General features: G+C 44.0%; 1 protein-coding gene across 2 annotated transcripts in view; it reads right to left on the bottom strand.

The window, feature by feature from the left end:
• PIK3C2G (phosphatidylinositol-4-phosphate 3-kinase catalytic subunit type 2 gamma) overlaps nt 1-25,885 on the bottom strand; it is a 2,001,768-nt gene that overhangs the window by 1,549,497 nt on the left and 426,386 nt on the right. For both annotated transcript variants that reach the window (XM_069228485.1, XM_069228486.1), the window contains exon 8: nt 11,186-11,249. In XM_069228485.1, coding sequence (XP_069084586.1) covers nt 11,186-11,249 — 64 coding nt within the window. The remainder of the gene's footprint in view (nt 1-11,185; nt 11,250-25,885) is intronic.

Genomic DNA, 25,885 nt, shown 5'->3' with positions numbered 1-25,885 from the left:
ATTCTCCAACCCGACCGCACATTGAATACCATCCACCCCTCACAAGAACTATGCGACTCCCTCCTGGACTGCTTCCACAGCAAGACTGCCACCATCTACAACAACTTCGACCCCTCAGTCTTAACAAACCATCTTGGCCATCATGTCGGCCATACACTCCGGGGCACCCACCGACCCCTGCCCACACCATTTCTTCAACCTCAGAACCAACCCTATCAGCACAGAACTTACCATCATCCTCAATACCTCCATATCCACAGCAACTTTCCCGGGCAGATGGAAACATGCAAAAGTCAGGTCTGTCCTAAAGAAGCCCTCAGCTGACCCCAATGACCTCAAAAATTACCAACCGATCTCCCTTCTTCCCCTACCTGGCCAAACGCCATCAACCAACAGCTCACTGAGTACCTTGAGAAAAAAACACCTACCAGACACCTCTCAATATGGATTTTGGGCCAACCCCAACATGGAGACAATGCTAATTGCCACCACAGACATCAGAACACTTCTTGACGGTGGAGAAACTGTGGTCCTGATCCTCCTCATCCTCTCTGCTGCGTTCGACCCCGTCTGCCACCATACCCACTCTGACAGACTCTACAACATCAGCATACAGAAAAACACCCTGAAGTGGGTCACATCCTCTCTTACAGGATGCACACAAAGCCTTGTCCCCCTTAACCTCCTCACTCAGAAACACCATATGCGGTGTACCCCAAGCATCATCCTTCAGCCACACCTTGTTCAACATCTACATGACCCCTCTTGTGGACATCATTAGACTCCATGTACTCAACTTAATACTCCTGCACAGACAACACCCAACTTATCCTGTCACTGAAAACAACCCTGCCAATGCCAAAACCAAATTCTGTAATACCATGACCAGCGTAGCCAACTGGACGAAAGACAAATGACTCAAGCTTAACTCAGACAATCTGGTCTATATGGGACCAGAGCTGGTGTCCAGCAGAACTTGGACCAACACCCACCCTGACAGACCACACATGCAACCTGGGCATCATCGTCAACTGACCATGACATAAGTCAACACAGCCGCCTCCTCCTGCTTCCACATACGTTGCATGCTCCACAAAATCTTCAGATGAATTCCAGTAATCATCACAAAGACCGTCACGCAGACTCTTATCAGCTGCCTTGACTATGGCAACACCCTCTACGCCACAATTTCCAAACAGCACCTCAGGCAACTCCAGACCATACAGAACACTGCAGCCAGACTCATTTTGTACCTCCCAAAATGGACCCATATCACCCTCCCTTCAGACAACTCCATTGGCTCCCCATCCAGAGTGAATGTCATTTCAAGATCCTCACATATGCATAAAAAGCTCTACACAAGCAAGGGCAATTCTACATCAACCATCAACTCAACTTCCACCTGCCTGCAAGACACCTAAGATCTGCCTCACTCATCTTCGCACCCCCACGCATACGCCGCAGCTGGGGTGGCTCCTTCTCCCCCGCCACCAAGGCCTGGATTGACCTACCCCTCCACCTCCGAATGGCATTCTCCCTGATGGACTTCAGAAAGAAGCACAAGACCTGGCTTGTCTATGGAGACATGGCAACATCAGTGCCTGGATAGCCCTAGGGATGATAGATCTGTGCTGTTTCAAATGACTGATTGATTGATAAAGGCTCGAGGAAAATGAAGGTGCACGAAAGGGGCTGGATTACAATGCAATGTGAGCGGAAGGGCCTTTCTGTGGCTCAGATTGCTGATCTAAATCGAGGCTAGGACCTGTGCAAAGTTAAAACTGTGGCTAGCCTCCGCTCCTTTTGGTCCTGTATCGAAGTCGGAAGAATCAGAAGGTCCACCATGGGCTTTAATACTGGGCAATGTCAGATTTGTTCCGCATGCTGTGGTCACTAGCTTTCTCCTTTTTTTGATGCAGGAAGGCAGAGGTTGCATGCACCTGAGCCTAAACCTGGACTTGATGCAAGCCTGTTGGCTACTGAATTGCTATAGCTGTTGCTCCCTCCTGGACTAAACCCCTCAATGCACGCATGATGGAACTTGATTGCTGAGGTGGTAAGTTTTAAGAAGTCCGTAATTTGGTTCAAAGGGGTGTAGGGAGACAGTTTTTTGTTCTGGCAAGTGAAATGGAGGGGCTGTGGTCCAAAACAAATTCCATGTCAGAGTGACTTTGGATCTTTTGATGCTGATTGTGTCAGCAATGGTCCTTCAGGGCCTCATCCTTGTCTTTCCTGCCATATCGCTTTTGATAAAGGAGTGTGTGGCTAAGACGGTTGCTTGAACAATACTAGTAGTTGCCAGCTAGCCCTCTGCGATGAAAATGGATTTCTTATTGTCTGGCTGCTTGACAATTTATAGGTGCCAGGCTGCCAGTAAGCTCTTGGCCCGTGGCCAAGGATGGCAGAGGCAGTGGTAGAGGTGGTGCTGATGTCCACGGGCTCTTAGTCAGATTCTGGGCAGCTAACAGGGGTCAGTAGGCCTGTAGAAACAGGGTAACATAGCTGGTTCACTGAATTAAAGGAAGCTGTGCAGGGCTTTGCGGATTTACTGGTGAGGAAATGAAGATAGGAATGTGCATGCAAGCCTATGGGGGGCGTGAGGCTGCAAGCCACCTCCACTGCACATGCGTCCACCACCCAACAAATGGGTCTCCTATTGAGGTGTTGCCCAACATGCCTGGCTGGCCGGTGCTCACCTCTTCGAGTCTTCGGCGTGTAACCTCTGACCTCCCGTTGCCGCCGTTCTTCATTGCCGCAGCTTGGTGGCAATGAAAGCGAGGAAGGCATTAGCGGTGATGGTATCACAGGTGTTGGCAGAGCCCATAGAACCAAACAGGCCAGTGCTGCTGTTGGTGTCCGTGGGCAGGCTGACAGGGATATGCAACTTCCAACCATGGCAGTTACCTGGGATTCCCTGCTTGTGCGAAGGCCACTTCCACTGAGTTTCTGCTACCAGGATTCATGCATTCCCCGTCACCAGTACACCCCCCTCAGACGGATTTGGACCGGCACCCAAACCCAGAATACCCAAAGTGACTCCAAGGACTAGTCTGGTGGCCTTGGAGATAACAGGCTCCCAAACACCTAAACCAGTGCCCAGATCTGCCTGGAGCAAATGCCAGACCCCCAAGTTGTGCCCTTCAGGTCTTGGACCCTTGATGTGGCCTCAGAGAGGCTGCATTGAAGTTGGTGCCAAAATCCTGTCATTTACACAGCCCACCAATGAAACGTTCCGTCAGCCTGACCATTCATACAACAGCACTGACTGCTTTCATAGAGCGCCTTTGCAAAGCAGCGGCCTGACTGTTTGCAATGAGAACAGGATCTTGATGCAACTGCGATGACCGTCCGCTAAGCCAGCCCTGCTCTTCCTGATACATTGTTGACTGTCCATGATGCTTCCCTACTCCTCCTGGACCCCCTCCACCATGAACAGGATTCTTTGCGCTGGACTGAGAAGATAACTTTACAGCTGGACTAACTAAGTCTCTGTATACGAACCTTGCTCTATCACTGTTGGGCTAAACTTATCACTTTCTCCCCGTCTTGCATGACCAGATAGCAGCAAGGTGTGCTTTGGGATTTTTGGCACAATTGTCACTTGGATCTTTAAAATTGCATATCTTCGGAACTACGTATTGAGTTTTTATCATTTTGGAATAAGTTGTATTTAGTACAATTTATTCTATTTTTATAATTTGGTGTGGGATCCTTTTTGAGTAGTGTTTTCATTTTATTAGTGTTTGAAATGCTGCGCAAATACTATTGCCTCTGTGTTAAGCCTGACTGCTCTGTGCCAAGCTACCAGAGGATTGAGCTCAGGACAGTTTGGGGTTTGCTTGTGACTTCAACCTGACAAGGATAGTGGTTTGTGCTGGAGTAGGGATTCAATCCCTCAACTAAAACCCTAGTTTCATAGATCCCGTAATTGAAATGAAAAAGGAAATTGCTCTCAAGGCCTCCTCTGAAACCTACTCTGGAAAATGTATTGGTAATGCTATGGAGGGTACATACACACTAACTATTGCCTACCTAGAAAGTCACAATTCTAGCATTATCTAGTCTTATTTTAAACAGTCTCTTCGTGGTAATATGGTCTATGACCAGATTTGATAAATAAAATCCAAGTGATGCATATATTTTTTAGAATTCCAGCAACATATTCCTGCAACCAGACCAATCAGTGACTTCAGACATTTCATGCAAATACTAAGACACGCAACTGAAGTAAAGCATTTTGCTTTTACTCCGCAAGCAAGATGATAATGTTCACTTTCTCCCATCAAAACATCTAAAGCACTCTTCGTATGACAATGATGAGCTTTATTTCCATAATTGTGTGGGTGATAACATATAGTAAGCCCTTTTAATTTGAGGTGGTATTTCATTGAATAAAAATGCAATGAAGAACAGTCTGTCTTCCACTTTCACCTCTCCTATTTAAGGAAACATTTGTTAGCATTCCGCTAAGAGAGCAGAATAAAGAGCTTGGAATGTCTTAGCACTGTAGCCACACTATACAGTTTATTAACATTTCCTTACCAAAGTTATGTTATGTTGTGTTAATTTAACTTGAGAACGCACAAAATCACCTAAGAGACTCGTATCTTGTCACAGCCATGAGACAAAAGCAACAGCTAAATCCAAACAAAGATGTATTAAGTATTTTCCTAAAGAGAAAATAATCCAAACAAGTTTGAATGTGGTGCAGCAGTTTGTTTCAATGGAAAGGAGCTAGGTAATAAAAAGACCTGCCTCCCCCGACCGCGCATTTTTGACATTAGGAATAGTGAACAATGCTTTATCTCTAGATCTAAGGAGTCTAGGAAAACTATAGTGCCTAAGCTTTGAAGCTAGGTAGCCAGACCCTTCTCCAGTCAGGGTTTCATGTGTAAGGCAACAAATTTTAAAAATGATTATCTTTCAGACTGGTAGCAAATGTAAGTAAATAAGCACAAACAATGGTCCTATGTGGGGAAGTAAGACCTTTGTATTCCTGGGAAACAACTTTTAAACAATCTTCCAACACGTGCAAATTTTGTCATCAATTCATATTTTATTATATAATAGATGCATATTTCTTTAGTAAAAATATAGTCATTCTTATACTTTGAATTCAATCACTACGATGCTCCTATAGTGACAGGACAGTGCTAGTGAATGAAGTGAAAATTGTTTGTGCAAAAATGTGCTCTGTACAATATATACAAAATGTGGTTGCAGCAAAGGTTTTCTGAGATCTTCCATAGGCGGACTCATATTACTCCAGGAGTCTAGAAGTCACTTTTTAGTCTCTCAAAAAAAATCCACAATATCAAAATGTCGAAGTTTTGACGCCATTTATGTAGACTAATCTGTCCAGGGTCATCATCAGGACTGTCAGTTTGCTATAAGTAGCGCCTAAAGTACAACAAACTATAGTATTTTCTGTCTGTAAAAGCTAATTTCACTTTCTCATTATGGGTATAACCCCATACTTATGGGTGATTAAGAGTACTCACCAGTCAGTCATCGTATTCTGTCTTAGAGTAATTGTCTGCCTTATAGACTAGATGGAGGTTTACAAGGAGAGGACCTATTAACATGATCAAAAGTCAAATGGAGAATGAGATTATTAAACAATTACAAGCATACAGCTGATTTCTATCTCAGTCCCACAAAGCTACTACATCTATATTAGAGGAGGATGTTTTGCTGGTAGTCTTTGCTACCGAACAAGTGTAGCCATGAGGGGAGTGGGTCACTCGCTTTGAATTTGTTTCCTTCAATGGAAATTCGGCCCTTTGAATGCCTCTTAAAACACTATCTGATAAGGAAGTTCTTCTTAGCAGGACTAGATTGAAAATGTAAGTTGAATCACAAGTATACATAGTTCAATTACAATTGAAGGTTTAACCTTCAGAAAACATTTAGCCTTCAGAAACATTTATAGGTATATCCCTTCAAGTGGTGCTTGTCTTAATGATCTACCACATGAGGATTCCACAAAAACAATTCAAAGCCTTTTTATTTAAAGAAGCTTGTAAAACGGACAACTGTGGTGGCCACCTACTATACGTTCAGTATCAGCATCCAGTCCAGATGTGAGGACCCAGTCTAGCATATACACCTCATGCCTCACTCATATGTGGACCCAGGTTATGCAAATTAAGTTAGGCATTTTGAGTCACACAATTGTTGTGTTTCTCCCCCCAAATATTGACTATTTTAAAAATAAATAGGGGGCACACACCCATTCTTACTGATCTTGACTGAAAATAGCAATACACGAGCCACAGAAATTGCTTAAATGATCATTGAGATATTTAGGCCATATACCTTTGCCTGCAAACTCTCTCAAAATGAGCATCAGTCCATTCAAAAGGCATAAGGTAATCAACACACCACCACCTTCTCTTTCCTACTCATTTTCATTAAATTCTCAATGCTCATAAACCTAACTTTTCACCCAGTTCCTTTCAAGATGCATAAGCTGAAAATATGAAGCTAAATCCTGTTGCATCCCACATAACAGAAAATGTACAGCATTACATTCTCACAACCTCCAGTAGTATTCAAGCATAAAGAGACTGCACATGGCATGGAGTTCAGTTCTTCTATCCATTTATGGCCGTTGTCACTGCTACTTCAGTATTGTGGAAAACAGAAAAAGTTGTCTGTAAAAAACAGGCAGTTACCCCCAGCTCTAGGTGTGGGTGTTACCTCGTGTAGCTCAATGTAGCGTAGTCATACAGAATTGCCCAAACAATCTGTGCATTTGGTTCAGGCCCTAATACATGTAAAGATGGAGAAATATTATCAGTTAGGCTGGGCTAAGAAAAATAAGTCACGTTTTCTAATTTGTGCCAAAAAGTGAGAAAGAGAAAATAATTTATGCATCCATTAATATTTAAGAGTCCGTAGAGATGGTCTCAACAAGGTGATTAAATAATCAAGCAAGTCTTCCTATATTTAAGCAGCACCAGATCACGACTTGCAGATTCCTTAATTTGAGCAATTATTGATGCAGCAATATCTCCATATCCATAACTTTAACAGTGGAGTATAACCCTGTCAGAAGCTTCGCGTGCTATATCATACAAACGGCGATCTAATGGTAAACAGTCAAAAGCTTTACCAAATCATTTCTTGGGATGTGTTCAAGTTATCTAAACATAGTTAATGTCCTCATACCAAATTCCAATACACCTCAGAAGTAGTCAGAACATGGAGAGGGCATGAAAACAAGAAGCTCAAAGGATCCCACCAACACAACATGCATCAGACCCTATTTGGGTGCAAACCAAAGGATCAGTCACATACAGACAAAGGGAAGATTTTGGGCCAGATTTACTAAGGGCTTGCACTGCCCTTGTGTCATGCAAGACAACTAAAGACCTTAACGGGGATTTAATAAGCCATGCAAAGTCACCCTGCATGGCTCGGCGTGGTTAAGTAAATCCAAGATAACGCAATGCAGAGCATTCCTCTGCCTTGCATTACCTTACAGCATGGACCTTCTATGGTTGGAGTATGGGCATTCCCACACATCCACCTATGGATTTCGGGGCATTTCTAGATTTACAAAGAGTTGTAACGCTGTGAATGTGTCACAACAGTACGCAACCCAGACCCAGGTATAACAAGGAGAATATCTTTATTCCTCATTGTTACTTTTATGTTTTCATGTGGGATGCATTACGCATCACACATAGAAAACTGAAAATGCCTTTAAGGATTGTGTTTGTTCAGGATGGTATGCCTTCCTGCACAAAAAACAATCCTGCTTGTAATGCAGGCACCATTGCACCATAGTGCAAGGGTTGCTGCATTGGTGTTAGGCAGCACACAGTTGGCCAGCACAAGAGGGCAGTAGAATTGAGCAATACACAGCGCATTTCTGATGTCTACCGTTCCCACAGCGCAGTACATTGCTTTGCAGCGGTGTGTTGTGTATCCTTTATTGTCTTAAAGTGTGGGTTGGGCAAACCAAAATATTTCATTACTGTGTTGTTCCTATGACAATCCACATACTGCTCTCAAAATGCTGATTATTCTGCATGTCATAAACAAAATGAATTTATCTTCTAATTGCTTTGCCTATTTGAGCAAGCAAATGCTTATTTTTTTGAAGACACACATCACAATAGTACATCATTCTTTTTCCAGATGGGATTTTTGGTTGGTCTCCCTAGATCTGTCCTCCTGGACTATATCTGTGCACCACTTGGCGCAAACGCTTTATCATACACTAATAGGGAGAAAGACTTAAGCATACCATGGGCATCCTAATTAGGAGTTCAAGTAACATAATGCAGATACAGACGGATGACTAGTCAAAGGTCTATGAGACAAAGCTGATTACAAGTGAATTTGCCCGCTGCTGTTCTGACCTATATGCCTCTAAGGTTACTGACATAAGCATGTATGTTAGGGACTACCTTAAATGACAGCAGTAGTCTGGCTGGAAGCGTGCACAATCAGGCCCTCAAAACAACTGTTTTCAATCAATAAGACAGTGATGGCAATCCAGCATTTGCTGCTCAGTTGAGCCCTGGGCAGTAATGGCTTACCTTGCAGATTCTATAAAGAGTATGCACAACTCAATGGCACTGTGATTGTCTGACCTTTTTGCAGAAGCTCGTGAAGCTTATGTCTCGCCCTTCTACGCATGAAGCCATACTGATCACATTGATCAAACCTGATAAACTGCCTAACTAGTGTGTATTATACTGGCTGATCTCACTGATAAGCTCGGACACTAAAAACCTTGCCAAACTGTATGCCAGTAGATTACTTTCTATGCTCCTAAAGATGGTCTTATCCAATCAATCCGGCTTCATTACATCCAGGTCTATGGCACATAATGTGAGTACCATTGTTGCCCTCCTGCATCAACTGACCCATGATTTACATGCTGCAGCTGTCTTTTTAGATGTGGCAAAGGGGTTTATTGGGAATATCTGTTTTTAATATTAGTGAGGATGGGTGTTCCTAAATCATTCTTAGATTAGAAGAGATGACTATATACAGGCCCCACAGCACAGATCCACCTGAAGGATCAAATAACAGACCCTATCCACCTTACTAGAGCCGTATGACAGGGTTGTCTCCTATTTTCAACCTGGTTACCCTGGCAATTGAGCCCCTAGCTTGCAGGTTGTGGCAGTACCACCGTTATAGAGGACATAACTTCAGAGAGCATGGACTCCTGGTAACATTGTACATTGATGGTATGGCATTTGTCAAAAGACCAGGTCATAACCTAACACCCATATTTCACAAGAGTATCCACTTTAAACACCCCTCAGAGCTTACGATAAATAAGGATAAATCCCCAATATTCCCTCTCACTAAGGACACCCAAGAGTCTCCACTGGAATAGCCTCTTTGTTGGTGTTGTACATCCTTCAGGCATCTGTGTAGCTGATACACCATGATACGTCCTCCATTATCAGAGAAAATTATGGGGGTACCCTAACTAGATTACAAGAGAAGGTGAAACACTGGGTGGCACTACCCCTGACGTTAGTTGGCCACTTTGCCCTTATGAAAATGGTTATTATGCCAAGTACACTGTATCTGTTTATCAACCCAACAACAGTTTTTCTATACAACCCGATCCATCATGATAAATTCACTTCGGGCTAATAAGGCTCCAGATTTAGGTGGGAAATTTTGAGGCTCACATAGGACCAGGGAGGCTTCTTGGCAGCGGACAGATAATTATACTACTTGTGAGCACAAGCACATATCATACACTACTGGTATTACCTCCCACCATATACGCTGCATGTAGCAATTGAAAAGAATAATCTCCACTCCAGGTCTCTTGTGACAATGGTATGTCAGCAGTCTATCTGTAGGCAGAGTACAATAGACATAGTGGCCTGAACCACAGCTACCTGGCACAAACGCCTCCTCCGATCCTAATTAGACTGCATGTATTACCCGCTGCATCTTCTTACCAGCCAACCTAGATTAACTTTGACAAGGAAGCAAGAGTGGTCATGCGGCTGTAGTATCTTGAGTTAATTATACTAGGAAGTGGTTTTCCAGAAGGACACCTCATTGACCTCACTCCTCAGATCCACTATTGGATGTGTTTCTGTACATTAGGTGGGGTGCAGACCTGAATTATTGGGTTCCTGCTTCAACCACTACAGTTTAAACCACTCATTATATTGCTCTCCTCATCCACTATAAGCATATTGTCTCCTCTTTATATAATGCTCTTCATAAAGAGGCCTCTGTGGCGGTTTCAACAACGAAAGATCGGTGGTGTGTGGAATTAGATGTGCAGGTAACTGATGAGGAATGAAGTGTCAGTGGTATGAAATGGTGCATTATTAATTAATGAAGGGTACAGAACAAAACATCTCAAATACCTCTATAGACTAACACACACCATTAAGCCTGCAGCGTTGTGGTTTTATACTGACACTAGGCGTGGATGCTGTGCTGCCGAAAAGGCAGGATTCCTACAATTATCATTGCTTTTCTCATAGATACATAAATACTGGGGAGCAGTGATAGGTTCTCTTTCAGGGGTGGTTGGTACTCGGTCCATGTTGGGACGAGTTTGAGAGAATTCCAAGGTGATTCACATATTCACAGCAGTTGCCCTCTTTGTAGCCAAGTGAGAGATTTCCATGCACCGGGGTAGGGGTGCATCACTGTCACACAAGGGCTAGCTTAAAGAATAAATCTTATACAATGAGCAACTGGTACACTACTAGAAGTCCCTGCCGCAGACATCTACACCCAAAAATAGCTAGTGATCCCTAAAAGCATTTTTTTCTGGTCACTGTGCGGGCGATGCCAGGCCCTGAAATGTTTGTCCTTATGTTACAGGTGATATGTATTATATATCTGCTTTTTAAGTTATATCCTGCACTCCCCTAGCATCTTTTGATTTCTAAGATGTTCACATTTGTCTTCTATCACAAATTTGTCTACTTATCTGACCCCTAGAGTTGGTAATCAGTTTATGCTGTCTATGCACTGTTATGTGGCAGATTACCCGACCTATTACAACCATCACCCTCAGTATTGTAATGTTACAGTATATTCTACTATAAGATGAAGATCAAATGCAAGAAGACATACATCACAATTGTTTAACGAACACAAGCATCATGACGCCTAATATTCAAAAACATAATTATCCATCAAATAATTAAGTTTAACATATTCAGACACATACCTGCTTTTGCATTAGAGATTCAAGCTGTCTGCAATAATTCATAACAGCAGCAGTAAGACTTTGTCTGAAAGTGTATATAAATATATATTGTTATTTACATTTAAAATATTGCTCCCGACGTTAGCAGACACTTTACCTGTGATAATGTATTAACAAACTTTAACATCCTAGGTTTAGTAATAATGTTCTCACAGGATCAGATTCAATCACACAATACTGTTCTTTGGTGTTCTTTTTACATACTCTGGACAACAGCTTATATACAGCTCACTTCATTCTACAGTGATGCATAATCTCATAGCATTTTAATTTAAAGAAAACATCGCTCCTCTTACCAACAGTATAGGAGTTTGTTCATTTTGATACCTACCCCCTTTCATTCATTTGAATAAGTGTTTTTATCAAACAGATTTACCATTATTCTGTCAGTTGATAAATATGACCGTGTTACCTAATTGTAAATTCTTTATGATATAGCCAATGCCACATTGGCATTGAAAAAGGTAGCAAATACCCATTACCACATTTTTTCATGTAAATATTGGACTTTAACCGAACCATACATAAACTTGATGACAGAAATTATTGGCAACTTTTCCATGAAGAGGTGAATGGCCTACCAAGGAAGGTAGAACGCACAAAAATAGGGGGAACACTAAATGTAATAAACTACCAGAGAACGCCATCCGAATATCAAAATATTCATAAACGGGACTCTGCCTTTGCTCATGAATATTCACAGATTTTTAATCAACCCGCGCACCCTGAAAAATGATTTATGATGTAAAGTGGGAACGTGAAAAGGTACGAATGTTAATGGTCTGCAGCTTTGTGAAGAATTTTCTTTAGCCTTGTAGTATTTGTGACCTTTACAAAACTTTTAAATATTAATACCATAAAATGTGTGCAAAACCTGTAGGAAAGTAGAACTGTGTGACAATCTAAAAATGAAACATACTATTAGAGGGAGAATTCTCTTGCAACAAAGATCTGGAAGAATGTTCTCATAAAAAGCATTTCTTTTCAAATTTAGTGAGTTTACAAACTGACTAAAAGTGCAAGCCTCACAAAGTGCAAAGTTTGCAAGTTGATCCTCCTATACTTATACTCTTTTGTGTAGTGGTTGGCATCTCAAACACATTATCCAGTTTATCAGTTGTGTAAGGTATCATCAAGGGTTGACCCTCATACCCATGGCCTTACCTATGGTATTCCAGAAATCCTGATGTATACACCAAGTTGGCTTTGTCAGTCAGGGAAAAGTATGAGCTAACAAACAGATATGTGCCTAACAAAAGTGAAAACAATGCTCGAAAATAGCAAATTACAAATGGTGGAAAAAATTGGATCAATACAAAATTATTGGAAAAGCACATCACATGTTAAAGACCAAATAAAATACCAAGCCAGGAAGTTTTATAGATCACCGGGATCAGAAGGAACTAATTGGAATTAATCAGAGTGCGACTCAGAGAAAAACCAGGGCTGAAGGCAATTCAACGCTCTCCATTAAAAAGGTGGAAGCGTGTGCCAACAATTCATGCCAACAGTATATTCATAATGCTGATAAGAATTGTAAACATAAATAGAAACCTGGAAGTACTAAAGGTGAGAACCTACTTGGATCATTTTGAGAGTTGTAATAAAATTTCAGGTTGCATGCAGACAATAATACATCAGATCCACGTTATTTGAATCAGGTGCATTTATTAATTCTAGGCATAGGAAATATTCTGAAGGTTGCGAGAAGAGACAGCCGACACGTGTTTCGCCCCTTGTGGTGTGTTCACCTAGGTCTTTCTCAAGACACGGAGTTACTCATCAGAATGAGCTCATTATTTTAAATGCAGACAATCTGATTTATGATACCGGAATTCTAGGAGTAATCCTGGGGTCAAAAACGCAGCATTCTAGTATGGCCCTGCCAAGTGGTGCCCTATCCAGTTCCTGGGGCCTTGACAGGTGAAGCTAGCAGACCAAGATTGAAAATCCATGCACAGACCAACGTGCGGCCAAATTTCCAATGCAACCTCTGAGACGCGGCTGAAAAAATGAAGCGACGCCTGCTTCGTGGCTGAAATTGACGCTCTGCCTGCAGCACGGCTGGAAGATCGATGCACGCAGATGGAGAAACGACGCACAACACCGCTAACGGAGGCTGGTAACATCGCAACCCACACAGCGCGGTTTTCGACGCAAACCTTGGTGGGCGTGGAAAAACAAAGCAACGCCTGTCCGGACCCAAGTGCTTGCCTGGATCGATGCATCGCTCTCCTGCGGAGAGTAAAAACGAAGCATGCCGACCCAATGCACGGTCTTGCTTGCGGGTGAGAAATCGAAGCATCGTTAACCTTTTTTGCCGCACACTCGCCCATGCGTATTATTTTGAGGCTACCCAGGTACTTTTCAACGCTAAGGGGGTTATTACAACTTTGGAGGAGGTGTTAATCCGTCCCAAAAGTGACGGTAAACTGACGGATATACCACCAGCCGTATTACGAGTCCATTATATCCTATGGAACTCGTAATACGGCTGGTGGTATAACCGTCACATTTGGGATGGATTAACACCTCCTCCAAAGTTGTAATAACCCCCTAAGTATTTTAACTGTTTACAAAAGGATTTACTACTCTTTTGCTTTTAAAATTAATAACTTGACTTGTGTGTGTTGGATCTTTGTTGTTTTGGTCATGTTTAGTTTAGATAAATATTTCCTATTTTTCTAAACCTGTGTTGTGTCATTTTGTAGTGTTTTTACTGAATTACTGTGTGTGTTGGTACACATACTTTACACCCAGACTCTGAAGTTAAGCCTGCCTGCTCGTGCCAAGCTACCAAACGGGTTAACGGGGGTTAGCAGAGGATGATTCTCCTTTACCCTGACTAGAGTGAGGGGTAACCTGACTGCCAACCAAAGACCCCATTTCTGGACAAAACATTAGATGAGACGATGTTGAAAGATGAATGGTCAGGAACACAGTGTACAACTCACTTAAATGTGTGGCTCAAGGTTCTGCAATTGCGTTGCTGTTTGGCAAGAATATTGAACCAAAACTGCCTAAAGGTAATGTATTACTACCATCTTTTTCCGCCCCCTTTGCCACAACTTTATTTATGTCATTAAAGCCACTTATGAACACAAATACAATAGATTAAGATTCTTCCTTGTCCCACCCTTATCACACAACACGGATATCTATTTATATAATGCAACTCAGTGTAAATGTTGCAGAGAATCTGGGTAATAGTCTGAGTTGTTGGAGTATCTCATATGCATATGTCCTTCTCCGTTGGATCACCAGAATTATATAAGGCCCTATTTTATAAGATTGGGAGCTTGAATAGTTAACACACTGCATGTTTATTGGGGGCTGATCACTGCATATTAGTAGGTTTATAACATTTTTAGGGCAGGAAAAAAAATGTATTAAGATGTGCAGGGCCAAGAGAAAGAAGAAAATTTACCAAGGCATAACAAATTTATACTGTAAATATTTAAAAATATTTCATTTTCTATTTTTATATTTTTTGTCTCACACAATATACCAATACTATGTTATTGAGGACAACTTGAATCCCTGTCACCCACATTGCACTTTATACCTATTATCAACATCTAATTAGTGAATACTGGATAATAGAGACCATACAATGATTTTAATATATTACTGCATGTATTGTAAACCTTAATCCCAGGTCACTAACATTCCATTTTGTATTTATTACTCACATCTAGTATGTGACTACTCATTTATAGAGACCATACAATGCCCTGACCTTAGTATATTATTGCAGGATTCAACATCTTTTGAATAGATTCCAAAGTAGTACATATTCAGAAGTGGGTCTGTGTACATACTCTAACCAGAAAGTCCTGCAGGATTGAGCGGACAAAATGCTACTCTTGGTGAACCTGACTGTCCAGGCAATAGTGCTTCGTAAATGTATTGCGGGATGGCCACATAACTGCCTGGCAAACATCTAGGACAGCGACTCTTAGTGCCAATGCAGTGGTATTAGCTTTGGTCCTTGTATAATGAGCATGCAGTGATTCTGGAGGCTGCAGATGTTGATGCAGAGTACAATCCAGTAGGAGATTCTTATCTTTGCTGCTTGTTCATCCAGTGGTCTTTGGAATGATCTATGTTGAAGCTCAGCACATTTTCAGGGGGCCCAGGTGATAAAGCCTCTCCTCCTCCTTAGAGGGGTGATGAGGAGAACAGAACACCGGTAGGTGGATTTGAATGACATGGAATGGAGTCACAACTTGTGTCAGGAAGGATGTTCATGGCTGCAGAACCAGTTTCTCTAGGATGAAGGAAGTATTTTGAAAATTGACACAAAGTGCTCATGATCACTCACACGCTGTGCTGAGGTGATGGCAGCGTAGAGCACAGTTTTGACAGCAGCTGGAACAGAATGCACATCAGATAAGTCCAGGATCAGACTTGGGTAGAAAATAGGCCAGGGCACTAAAGTAATAATGGCCCCTAGCAAGCTAAAAAAAAAAGAGGCCCACATTTGCAAATTGGGGAAGTATTAAACATGTAAAAAATTCATTGTATAGCTGTTTTACAAGGTATGGGAGACTGCGTGCATTTGTGCTTTGAGCAGGCAATGTTTCTAGTAATATTACGGCAATCAGCAGTAAAGACTGGCCCAACAGCCCATAAAACAGGTCCACAAACAGCTTAAAAACTAGCCCACTCACTGACCTGTCACACTAGCCCATCAGTCACTGCCAAATTTCCCTGCAGGCTAGTCTGACTCTGGATAAGTCAGGACCATACCAAGGTCCCAATTGGTGCATGACAAATGGAGAAGGGGGAAACGTGTTGCAACCCTTTCAATTATCGCATCACAAACAGTGATGGCTGATCTGGCAAACTTAAGGCGGCTGAAGGTTATGAAAGCCTTGCTGGACAAGAGAGAACAAATACCATAACGTCAGATAACTAGGCCTGAAGGGTTCAATCGGTGGGGGCTGCACCAAGCCATAAATAATTGACAGATGTATACAGTTTTCACGGAGTTCCACCCGGCTGGCAAGATGATATCAGCCACCTCTAGAGGAAGGTCGAAAGTCTTCAGTTGTCATCGCTCAGTCTCCACAAATTAAAGTGAGATTGCAAAGGCTGGGGTGCAGAAATTAGCCCTGTTGTTCAACAGTAGGTCCCCCTGGAGGGGCAGCCTGATTGGAGGACACATGCTAAAGCCCAGAAGTTATGGGTACCATACTTTCTGTGGCCAATCCACAGAAACTAAGATGACTTGGCCCAAGTCTGTCCTGAGTTTCCTCAGAAATCGGGGCAGGAGTGATATCAGTGGAGCCCAGAGTTCCACTGGAGGTGGAATAGTGAACAGATTGGGCCAATGGTTCTCCTCATTCATGGAAAGGAGCTTATGCCATCTCCTGGTGTATCTGTCATTTGTGATCCACCAGGCATCAACATCTAAGCTTCTCTACTCTGGCATTCAATGATCCTGTCAGGGGATTCACCACCAGGAAATTTCCTTGATGGTCCAGTGAACTCCAGAGTAGCAAGGCCCCCTGGCACCACCTGTGCCCCTCTCCTCTTGACAGGTGACAGGCAGGCCTTCAACGATGAGTGGATGGCCCTCAGCCCCCATAGCCTTCAATCTTCACCTTTGCCAGATGGCCACCCCAACCCAAAAATGATGCTTCGGTCACCATTGTCAGCTATGGGTGGGGAAGGGAGGACGGTCCGCCACTGACCCCATTGTGATCCAGTAATTGCTACTGCAGGTCTTTTGCATCTCCTCCAAAATCTAAATGTGGTTGTAGATATCCCCCTGGGACTTCAGATCCCACTGCAGAACCCACATATGCCACCTGCAATGCTCAACCAGCAGGATGCCATCTGTTCCAGCACCCTGAGAGTTGACCTGATTGAAATCCGAGACTGAGGATAAAAGATCAGGATTGTAGCCTGAATGTCCGGGACTATCTTTCCTTTGGGAAACCAAACCTTGTCCAAAATTGCTCTGGCGAAGGGGAGAGTTTAGAAGTATTCAGATGTGACTTCAGCACGTTGCTAGTGAACCCTAAAGATCAAGGAGGTTTGTTGTGATCTGGAGGTGGTTGAGGGGTGCCTGGGGTGACCCTGCCTTCAACAGCCAAACATCGAGGTAGAGGAAGGCTGGCACCCCTGACCTTCAAAGGTGTTCTGCCACCACCGCCATCACTTTTGTAAACACCTGAGGGGTGTTGTAGAGACTGAAAGGCAGTAAAGCAACCTGAAAACGCTCCTTCCCCATAATGAATGCCGATTGGCTGGCAGGACGGGTACATGGAAAAGGCGTTCTGCAGATCCAACAGTACCATCCAGTCTTCAGGGTCACCGCCAGACCAGGGTGATCATTTTGAACTGCTCTTTCCAGGAGAAGCATTTATAGATCTAGAACAGTCCAAGGAATTGGGTCCTTCTTGGGCACTACAAAGTAGCCTACTTCTAGTAGACACTGGCACTGGTACCCTCTTGATAGCCCCTTTAGCCAAATGGCAATTGCAAAATGGAGAGATGGTCCTCCATCAGTCACCGAGGGGACAGTGGAAATTTCAGCAGAGGAGAGAGAAAGGGTGAGCTGTAACCCTCGCAAACAATATGTAAGACCCACCTGTCCGATGTGATTGCATCCCAACCCAGTGGATTCTGCCTTCATTGGGTAGCTATATTCCTGCATGGGCACCATAAAGAGGATTTTCGGGTAGAAATGCTGTGGGATGGTAGGCTGGGTGGCTCTCTGAGCTTGGCTGTCGGGGGCAGGCACCAAGGCCTTTACTATGAAACTGCTGGGTTCCCTGTAGGATTCGAGGTAAGGGATGCCTCAGCCAAAGCACAAACAGAACATTGAAACAGTTGGAGAGGTGGGGCAGACAGATCAAGAAATAGAGTGGTAGGTGTCATGGTTCCAGCTGTGAGCAGGGCTAGTCATGCCTTATCCTTCCCTCTGTGATTTCAGAAATGTTATTTTATTTCAATCACAGTACCAGTTTGAATCACGTTATGCCTTTGAAACCTTGTATAATTTAGCAACTTAGTTGTTAACATAATGGCAATGTTTAAGGTAGATCTAGACCAATGGTTGTTGTCAAGATAACTTTGGAACACCTGGGACTCACCCAGGTAATCAAGGAAGCACATCAACTGTCTACAACCACCTGGCCCTCACCCAGGTAATCCAGGAAGCACATGTCAAATGTCAAAAACTGCCAGTTCTTTAATTGATCCTCCTAATGAAAAAAGACAGTTGTGCATGATAATTCCAGTTCATGATAATTTCTGGATAATTCTTGAATCACACTAGGGAATGTTTATAGTGTGAATTATTGTTATGTTGATTTGGCGTTAGTTAATGCCAAAGATCTGCTTAGTTATTCCTGTTTTAAAGTGTGGTTTCATTACAGGGTAATCTGAGTCGAGACCCTTGCATCTGAATAATCCTGACTGCCAGTATCTTGAATCCAGAGACAGAATCCAGATATCTCAGCAGTGCCCAGAGTAGAGAAATCTGAATAAGCAGAAATCCTGCTATCTCTCGCTCTGTCATCCCAACCCCCATTGCCCTTGGAAACTCCTAGGGTTACATTGTGTCCTTCACTGCTAACCTGTCTATTCTCATTGGTATTTGGGGATTATCGTCACCCCATCTGAATCACCTGGAGCTCAGGTGAGTGGCTCGCAACAGTAGCCCTGCTCTCTTGAAAGCACTTGAGAACAGAATCAGCTTTGTCTACGAACAGGCGAGTCACATCAAAGAGCATGTCAATCAAGGATGACTGGGCATTTCTGGAGAACCCATTTGTCCAAGCCACAACAAATTTTTAACTTGACAGCATGAAGACCTTCATGAATGTTCTGAGATTGTACATGGCAAAGGTCTTCAAGCACACCAGGGAGTACTAGTGCCACTGAATGCCAAAGGGATAGTGAGTAGCGCCCCAACAAACAGCTGAAGTTAACAGATAGAAGGGCCAAGTTGGTGGAAGAAAAGACACACTTGGTAAATGCTTCCCCTCATTTAGATTCCCAATCAGGGGAACTGGGGGGAGATGTTTTGGATTTCAGCAGCTAGTTGATGCATATACCAGTAGGCTTATCAAAAAGGGATGCAACAAATGAAAAGCCAGGTCACCAGGGGTTGGTTGATGGCACCTGGCAATTTGCTAATTGACAGGGGGTGTGGGCCAGAGCAAGGTTTGGCCCAAATCCTCAATGATGTATCTGCCAATGCCTCAATTAAGGGATGAAGGGGCTCAGATGTTTCTCCCAACTGGAGGACTTCTCTCAATACACTGGCCTTAACCTCCAAGGTGAGGACCTGCAGGTCAAGAACTTCAGCCACCCTACGTATAACAATGGCGTAGGAACTGAATTCCCTTGTGGCTGGTCCAGGAGGAGAAAAAATGCCTGCCTTTAGGGAAATATGGAGGCCATTAACCTCTTGTAAGTCCTCGTAACAATTGCCTTCTAGGTTGGGCTGAGCGAACTCACCACCCGGGTCACAGTCACTATTGGAATCAGACCAAAAAGGGATTTCAAAGAGTATTATTAAACCTGTGCTATGGAAAGCTGGTTTGTGCCAGAACTAGCTGCCCAATTGGCTCAGCAGTCAGCCAGCTTCGGGAGCGAGAAGGGTGGTATTACCCCAGTGCTTGGTCAGGTGATAGCAAGGGGGTGGAATTCTGTATCTCCATTGACTCTATGAACAGAACCAGGAGCGGGCCTCAATGCGGAGCGGAGTTGGAATGGTGTCAGCACAGAGAATCTTCTTATGCTAGGCGACAAACTTTTTCCTCACTTTTCCTGATGGACTTTAAATTCATTGACACAGGCCTTGGAGTCATGGCTCAACCCCAGGCACCACAGGTACAACTGATGGGGATCTGTCACAGACATTTGTTTGCGATAATCACTACAGGACTGAAAAACAGTCATTTTAGAGGGTGCCATCCCGTGTACACTGGAATAAATTTGGTGTAAATATGGAAGTAAGATTTTCAGAGAGATGAGAGGGATATGCAGATCCATGTCTGGTGGCATGGACAGAAAGGTTAAGATGCCAGCGCATGGGAGGGGGCCAATATAGGCCCGTACATAATTTTCGGAGCAGAACAGCATTAATGAGGAACAGCAAGGAGCCACCTTCTGGAGCACACAGTTACTTCTAAGAAGTTTCCCAATTCAGTCTGGTTCTGAGGAAGTATTCAAAAAGTGAGGAATCTGTGACTAGAAGTCTTTATTAGAACTTATGTTATAGAGGAAAACCTGAAACCTAGGTCACTCACATTGAACTTTATACTACTGTATGCACAACTAATAAGTGACTATCTGACACTAAATAATATAATATTCTGACTTTATGAATTGCAAGTCTTAATATGAAATACAGGTTTTTTTAAAAATATTTATAATTTCTTGACAAGAAGTTGTTTCTGTGCACTACTGGAACCACTAGCCTCGATAGTTCCTGACTTAGGATTTACCGGCTCTATATGTTGTAGGCCATCTTTCCACCCAACAATGTTTCCGGAACACTCCTCTACTGTCTTGTTACTGAGCTTCCTTCCATAGTCGCACAAGCATAGGGGACATCCTCCTATGCCTTGTGGAAATCTTCCCAGATAGGCCCCCAGGCAGCTAGCAAACCCAGCAGCTCTGGAAGTGACCCAGACTCCAGTAACATGTCCACTTCAGGAGTCTCCTCCTCCTTCCATCTTGGAGCAGAAGCAATGACCTCAACAGCCATTGCCTTCCTGGAGACTGCATGCACCTGAAAACTACCTTGTACTGGTCCCTGCAAGTCACGAATGATCCCAGCCCCACTTTGACACTGATGTGCACCCTGTGCTCTGGTCAACACAGCTCACTGTCCAAGCCAAAAAGGCTTCAAGTCCTGTCACCAAGCCAATTTCCCATGAGACATCCAGCACCTTTCTTTTCCCTTACCCCAACATCAATCATGGGTGCCTTGCCAGTGAGCTCAATCTCAACCCTGGTAAGCAGATGCTCCATGCCCTCTCCACTGGGTACCAAACATGTATCTCCTCAGGCTTAAGGTAGTTCCTCTCAACCACAGAGGAGAAGGCTCCAATATCCCACAGGCCAGGCACTTTCTTCCAATTGTTACTAACTTCCTCCACAAATCCCATTGTGTTAGGATGAATATGCTTCAGGGCATCTTCCTCTCCCAAATGACCATAGATTCTAGGTTGAGCACAACCTGGATCCCTTAGATTTCTTCATTCATATGTAACATATTGGCTACAAGGGTTATTGCTCAATTAGGATCTTTTGCATGACAATTTCTGTTCTTTTGCCTGACAGTTTCTTAAAGTGTCCTACTTGGTGGCACTTGAAGTCACCACCTTGAAATAATTTTACTGTCCTCCCTTCTTATGATGCTCCTTCCCAGGCACACCATTACAATTCCAATGTATCCTGAGCCCTCATCAGGTCCCATGAGAATTACACACAGCCTCTTACCATTCAGGTTAATAACCAGTCTGTGGAGAGTTCTTCTTCCCCGTTGGCTTAATATCATGCTATTTTAGCCCTTTGTGAACCCTTCTGGCTAACTACTTGTCGGCCAACACTGCAATTTCTCTGCGCCCCTCTTTGTCAAGGCAGACAGGTATTGCCTAAGTTGGGTACAGCACTCCTCCTTCAGTCACTTTGTCACAGTCAACTAATTAAGGGACCCAAAGTCTTTGGCTTCCATCCCTTTTACTCATTCCTTCCAATCACTCAATACACCATGAATCCAGGTTTCAAACAGAATACCACTGTATTTCTTGCAGTCCTAGGATCCCTGAAGTATTTGAGCTAGCGTAAGCACAAACCATCTAATCAGAGCTTTCCTAATTTGGGTATAGAGCACCTGATTTGCCACAGGTATTCTTACAATAAGGGCTGCCCTTTCCTTCATCTGATATATGGACATGGTGCTGAGGTCCATTCCCAACCCTGTGTTCTCCATTGTTAACGCATGCCACCTTTGCATGTACAAAAAACTGGACTTATTGTACTAACAGCACAAATTAGAAATGGACAATGCTACACCTGTATCCAGGCTCCTAAATGATAAGCATCCCATTGCTGCCACCAATTGTCAGAAGGCCTTTCAGAGGGCCATGGGGTGAGCAGGGGTTATTAAGCCCAGCATTGGGGGTTTGAGGCCTTTTACTCTGGATGTCTTGGGGTCCAACCTAATATGGATTCTGACCAAATGGGCTGAGTACCCCTTTTGCACATGATTCTCAGAGTTAGCATGGCCTAAGCAGTCCAAGGCTCCCTCAGGGGGGAGGATACAGGGGAGTGAACACAGGCTCACAACTCAAACTGCAAAACACAGCATCAATAAATCATTTCCCAACCAAATACTCACATTTATGAAAAGAGAAGTATTTTATTTCCACCACTACCTCTCATAAAGGAAAAATACTCTAGTGTTTCCATGGTGATTGCATGCCCCACTCCCTCTTTTCAGCAATAGTGTTACTCCCCATTCACTATTGGCAAAATCCAGGCTATGCCCCACTAGTACTTCAAGTCTCATGAGTTCGCTATGACTATTTTTAAAGTCGACTTTGCTAATTAACAGCAAGTTTCCTCGGGGGTCGACTGGCCCGAAATCAGTCTTACCCGCATCTCTCAGAATCTGAATGATAGGGGCTCCTGAACACATCCTGTCCACGGGTTTTGGATCAGCTGCAGTTGATTCAGGTAAGTTTGCTACATGCGGCCCCAAGCGTTGCACTCAGCAGTCAGAGAGTCTTCAAATGTGGTCGTATCTCTGCAGTGACTGGAGGTTCTTTGTGGCTCCTCTTTGCCGTGTACATCTCTAGTTCCTCCAGTGATGGGGGTGCAGTGAGGATACATAGCTCCTGATGCAGATCCTCCATCACGGGCAGGTGTTCAGGGTACAGAGAGGCATGACTCCTCTATGCAACAACTTGACCAGATCACTCAACTTGCTGGGCCCAGTGACCACCTCTGGTATATGAGGTCATAATATCCTCACAATGCACAGGCTCCACTACGATCAGCACAGTAAAAGGGCCTTCTCATCGCAGGTCCTCCTGGCACATAAGGTTGTGGCTTTCTCACTATGCATGGGCTTTTGACCGATCGGTGCAGCGTTGCATACAGCTCAACACTCTCCTCTTCCTCACAGGGCACACTGGTATTTGCAAGCATACAGGTGCTTGTGCTCCAGGGCAGGTGGCCTTGGATTCCCTGGGTGATGTCCACTCACCCAGCAGGAAGACTAACAGGCCTTGGCCCCAGTGTTGGTCACAAGCAGAAGTCTTGAAGAGCTGCCCCTCCTCAGAAAGCCTGTCTGGCTGCTTGGCGGATGCCAATTGTTGGGGTCTCAAGCTCCCTTTTTATAGCCACAGCGGGAGTGACTTCAAAGCTGATCACTCCTCAACGCATATTATCACTGAAACTAGCTACAAACGTTTGTACTGATTTGTAATTCATCATTACTTCAGAGGGTCTGCGAATGGTGGCACAACAGATTTTTTTAGATGTAGTACAATTGCATTCCATTTGATTTAAATCTTAAGTATTGTGGCATGATAGACAGTTATCAAAGACAGTACAGAGATCCAAAAATAGTGCTGCTACTCCATTCAAAGCAACAGTCGCCATCAGACCATCACACGGTGTGCCTTGCCCGGACGAACAGTCTTTTGATTTTAAACCTCAGATTATTCTATTAAATGTAGGATGATAAATGAGAATAAAACGCTATTTCAATTAGTTTCCTTAGGAAAGGGTCACTGCAGACTGGGATATAATTACCTGCAATAATGGATCAGAATGTTCTCTTTTTTTAAATTTTAGAATGAATTTGATGTATGCAGCTGTGAGTTCCAGGAGTAAACTGGACTTCAATGAGTGGTTGATAATAGCTCTAGCCAGGATAGCATCCACGTTGTTGATGAGGATGTAGATATGCAGTTTGGGGATGGGTCTGCCAGATCCTGATACTCCACAGCCAGTGGCATAACGAATCTGAAGGGAGTCCTCTGCAATGTTCCTGTACCAGTCAGGGGCCTCTCACCCGTGCATAGTGTACTGTGCTGAGGGGGGCCCCTGGAGCTGGGGGGGCCTGCACCGCAGGGGCTGTGGGGGCCTTTGTTATGCCACTGTCCACAGCCTTATCTGTGATGGGCCACGTCATCCCTCAGCAGGGGCTCAATGTTAGACTGTGTGGAGGAATAGACTTAGGGATATGCTTTCAGGTATTTGGCTTTCAAGATGAAGTGATTGGAGAGGGAACCACATAGTTTTTGTGTGTAGGTAGGGTTAGGGGCTGAGCATTCTGGTGTCATGAATTCAGCAATCATTTTACGTTCCTAGGGTGGCCATTCAGCTTTGTTAGAAATGGGGTCTTTGGTTGACAGTCAGGTTATCCCCTGTTCAAGCAAGTGACCCTCACTCTAGTCAGGGTAAAAGAGAATCACCCTCAGCTAGCCCCTGCTTATCCCCTTGGTAGCTTGGCAGAGCAGTAGGCTTAATTTCAGAGTGCTAGGTGTAAAGTATTTGTACTAGCACACACAGTAACTTTAAAAAAACACTGCAAAATGACAACACCAGTTTAGAAAAATAGGAATTATTTATCTAAACAGAACAAGACCAAAACGACAAAAATCCGACATACACAAGTCAAGTTATGAATTTTTAAAGATTAAACTCAAAAATAGGGCTTAGAAGCACAAAATGCTTCAATGAGGTGTTAACACGGCGTCGTGATGGAGTCGTTCCCAACAAGTCGACACCAGCGGCGCCGGACACGGAGTCGCGTAGACCCCAAGTACAGTACCTTTGGTGAAGAGTGAAAACAAGTCAATGCGCAAATTCGGGGATCGTGGCGTCGGTGTGAAGCGTTGAATCCGAGCACTTGAGCGGTGTTGGTCATGACGTGGTGCTGCGACTTCCACGGAGTCGCGGACTTCAGCGGGGCTGCAGCAGCGTCGGGCCTGCAAAGATCGTCACGTTCCAGAGAAGGTCACGGCGTCGGGTGCAGGCGGTGTCACCGGATTCAGCAGCGGCGTCGGTCCGAAGTCGATTTCCTTGGATTTCTACCAGCTTTCCTTTCAAGGGCCCAGGGACTGGATAGGTCACCACTTGTCAGAGCAGGAGTTTCTCCAGAGACTCCAGGTGCTGGCAGAGAGAAGTCTTTGTTGTCCCTGAGACTTCAAACAACAGGAGGCAAGCTCTAAATCAAGCCCTTGCAGATTTCTTCATACGATGGAAGGCACACAAAGTCCAGTCTTTGCCCTCTTACTCCGGCAGAAGCAGCAACTGCAGGATAGCTCCACAAAGCACAGTCACAGGCAGCGCAGCACTTCTCCTTAGCTCTCCTCCAGGCAGAGGTTCCTCTTGTTTCCAAAAGTGTTCTAAAGTCTGTGGTTTTGGGTGCCCTTCTTATACCCGATTTCTCCTTTGAAGTAGGCCTACTTCAAAGTAAAGTCTCTTTTGAATGTGAAATCCTGGCTTTCCCAGGCCAGGCCCCAGACACTCACCAGGGGGTCAGAGACGGCATTGTGTGAGGACAGGCACAGCCCTTTCAGGTGTAAGTGACTACTCCTCCCCTCCCTCCTAGCACAGATAGCTCATCAGGAAATGCAGTCTACACCCCAGCTCCTTTTGTGTCACTGTCTAGTG

Source organism: Pleurodeles waltl, chromosome 4_1 (genome assembly GCF_031143425.1).
Source record: "Pleurodeles waltl isolate 20211129_DDA chromosome 4_1, aPleWal1.hap1.20221129, whole genome shotgun sequence".
NCBI lineage: Eukaryota > Metazoa > Chordata > Amphibia > Caudata > Salamandridae > Pleurodeles > Pleurodeles waltl.
The sequence above is the reverse complement of the archived record's forward strand: the minus strand, read 5'-3'. Positions and strand labels throughout refer to the sequence as shown.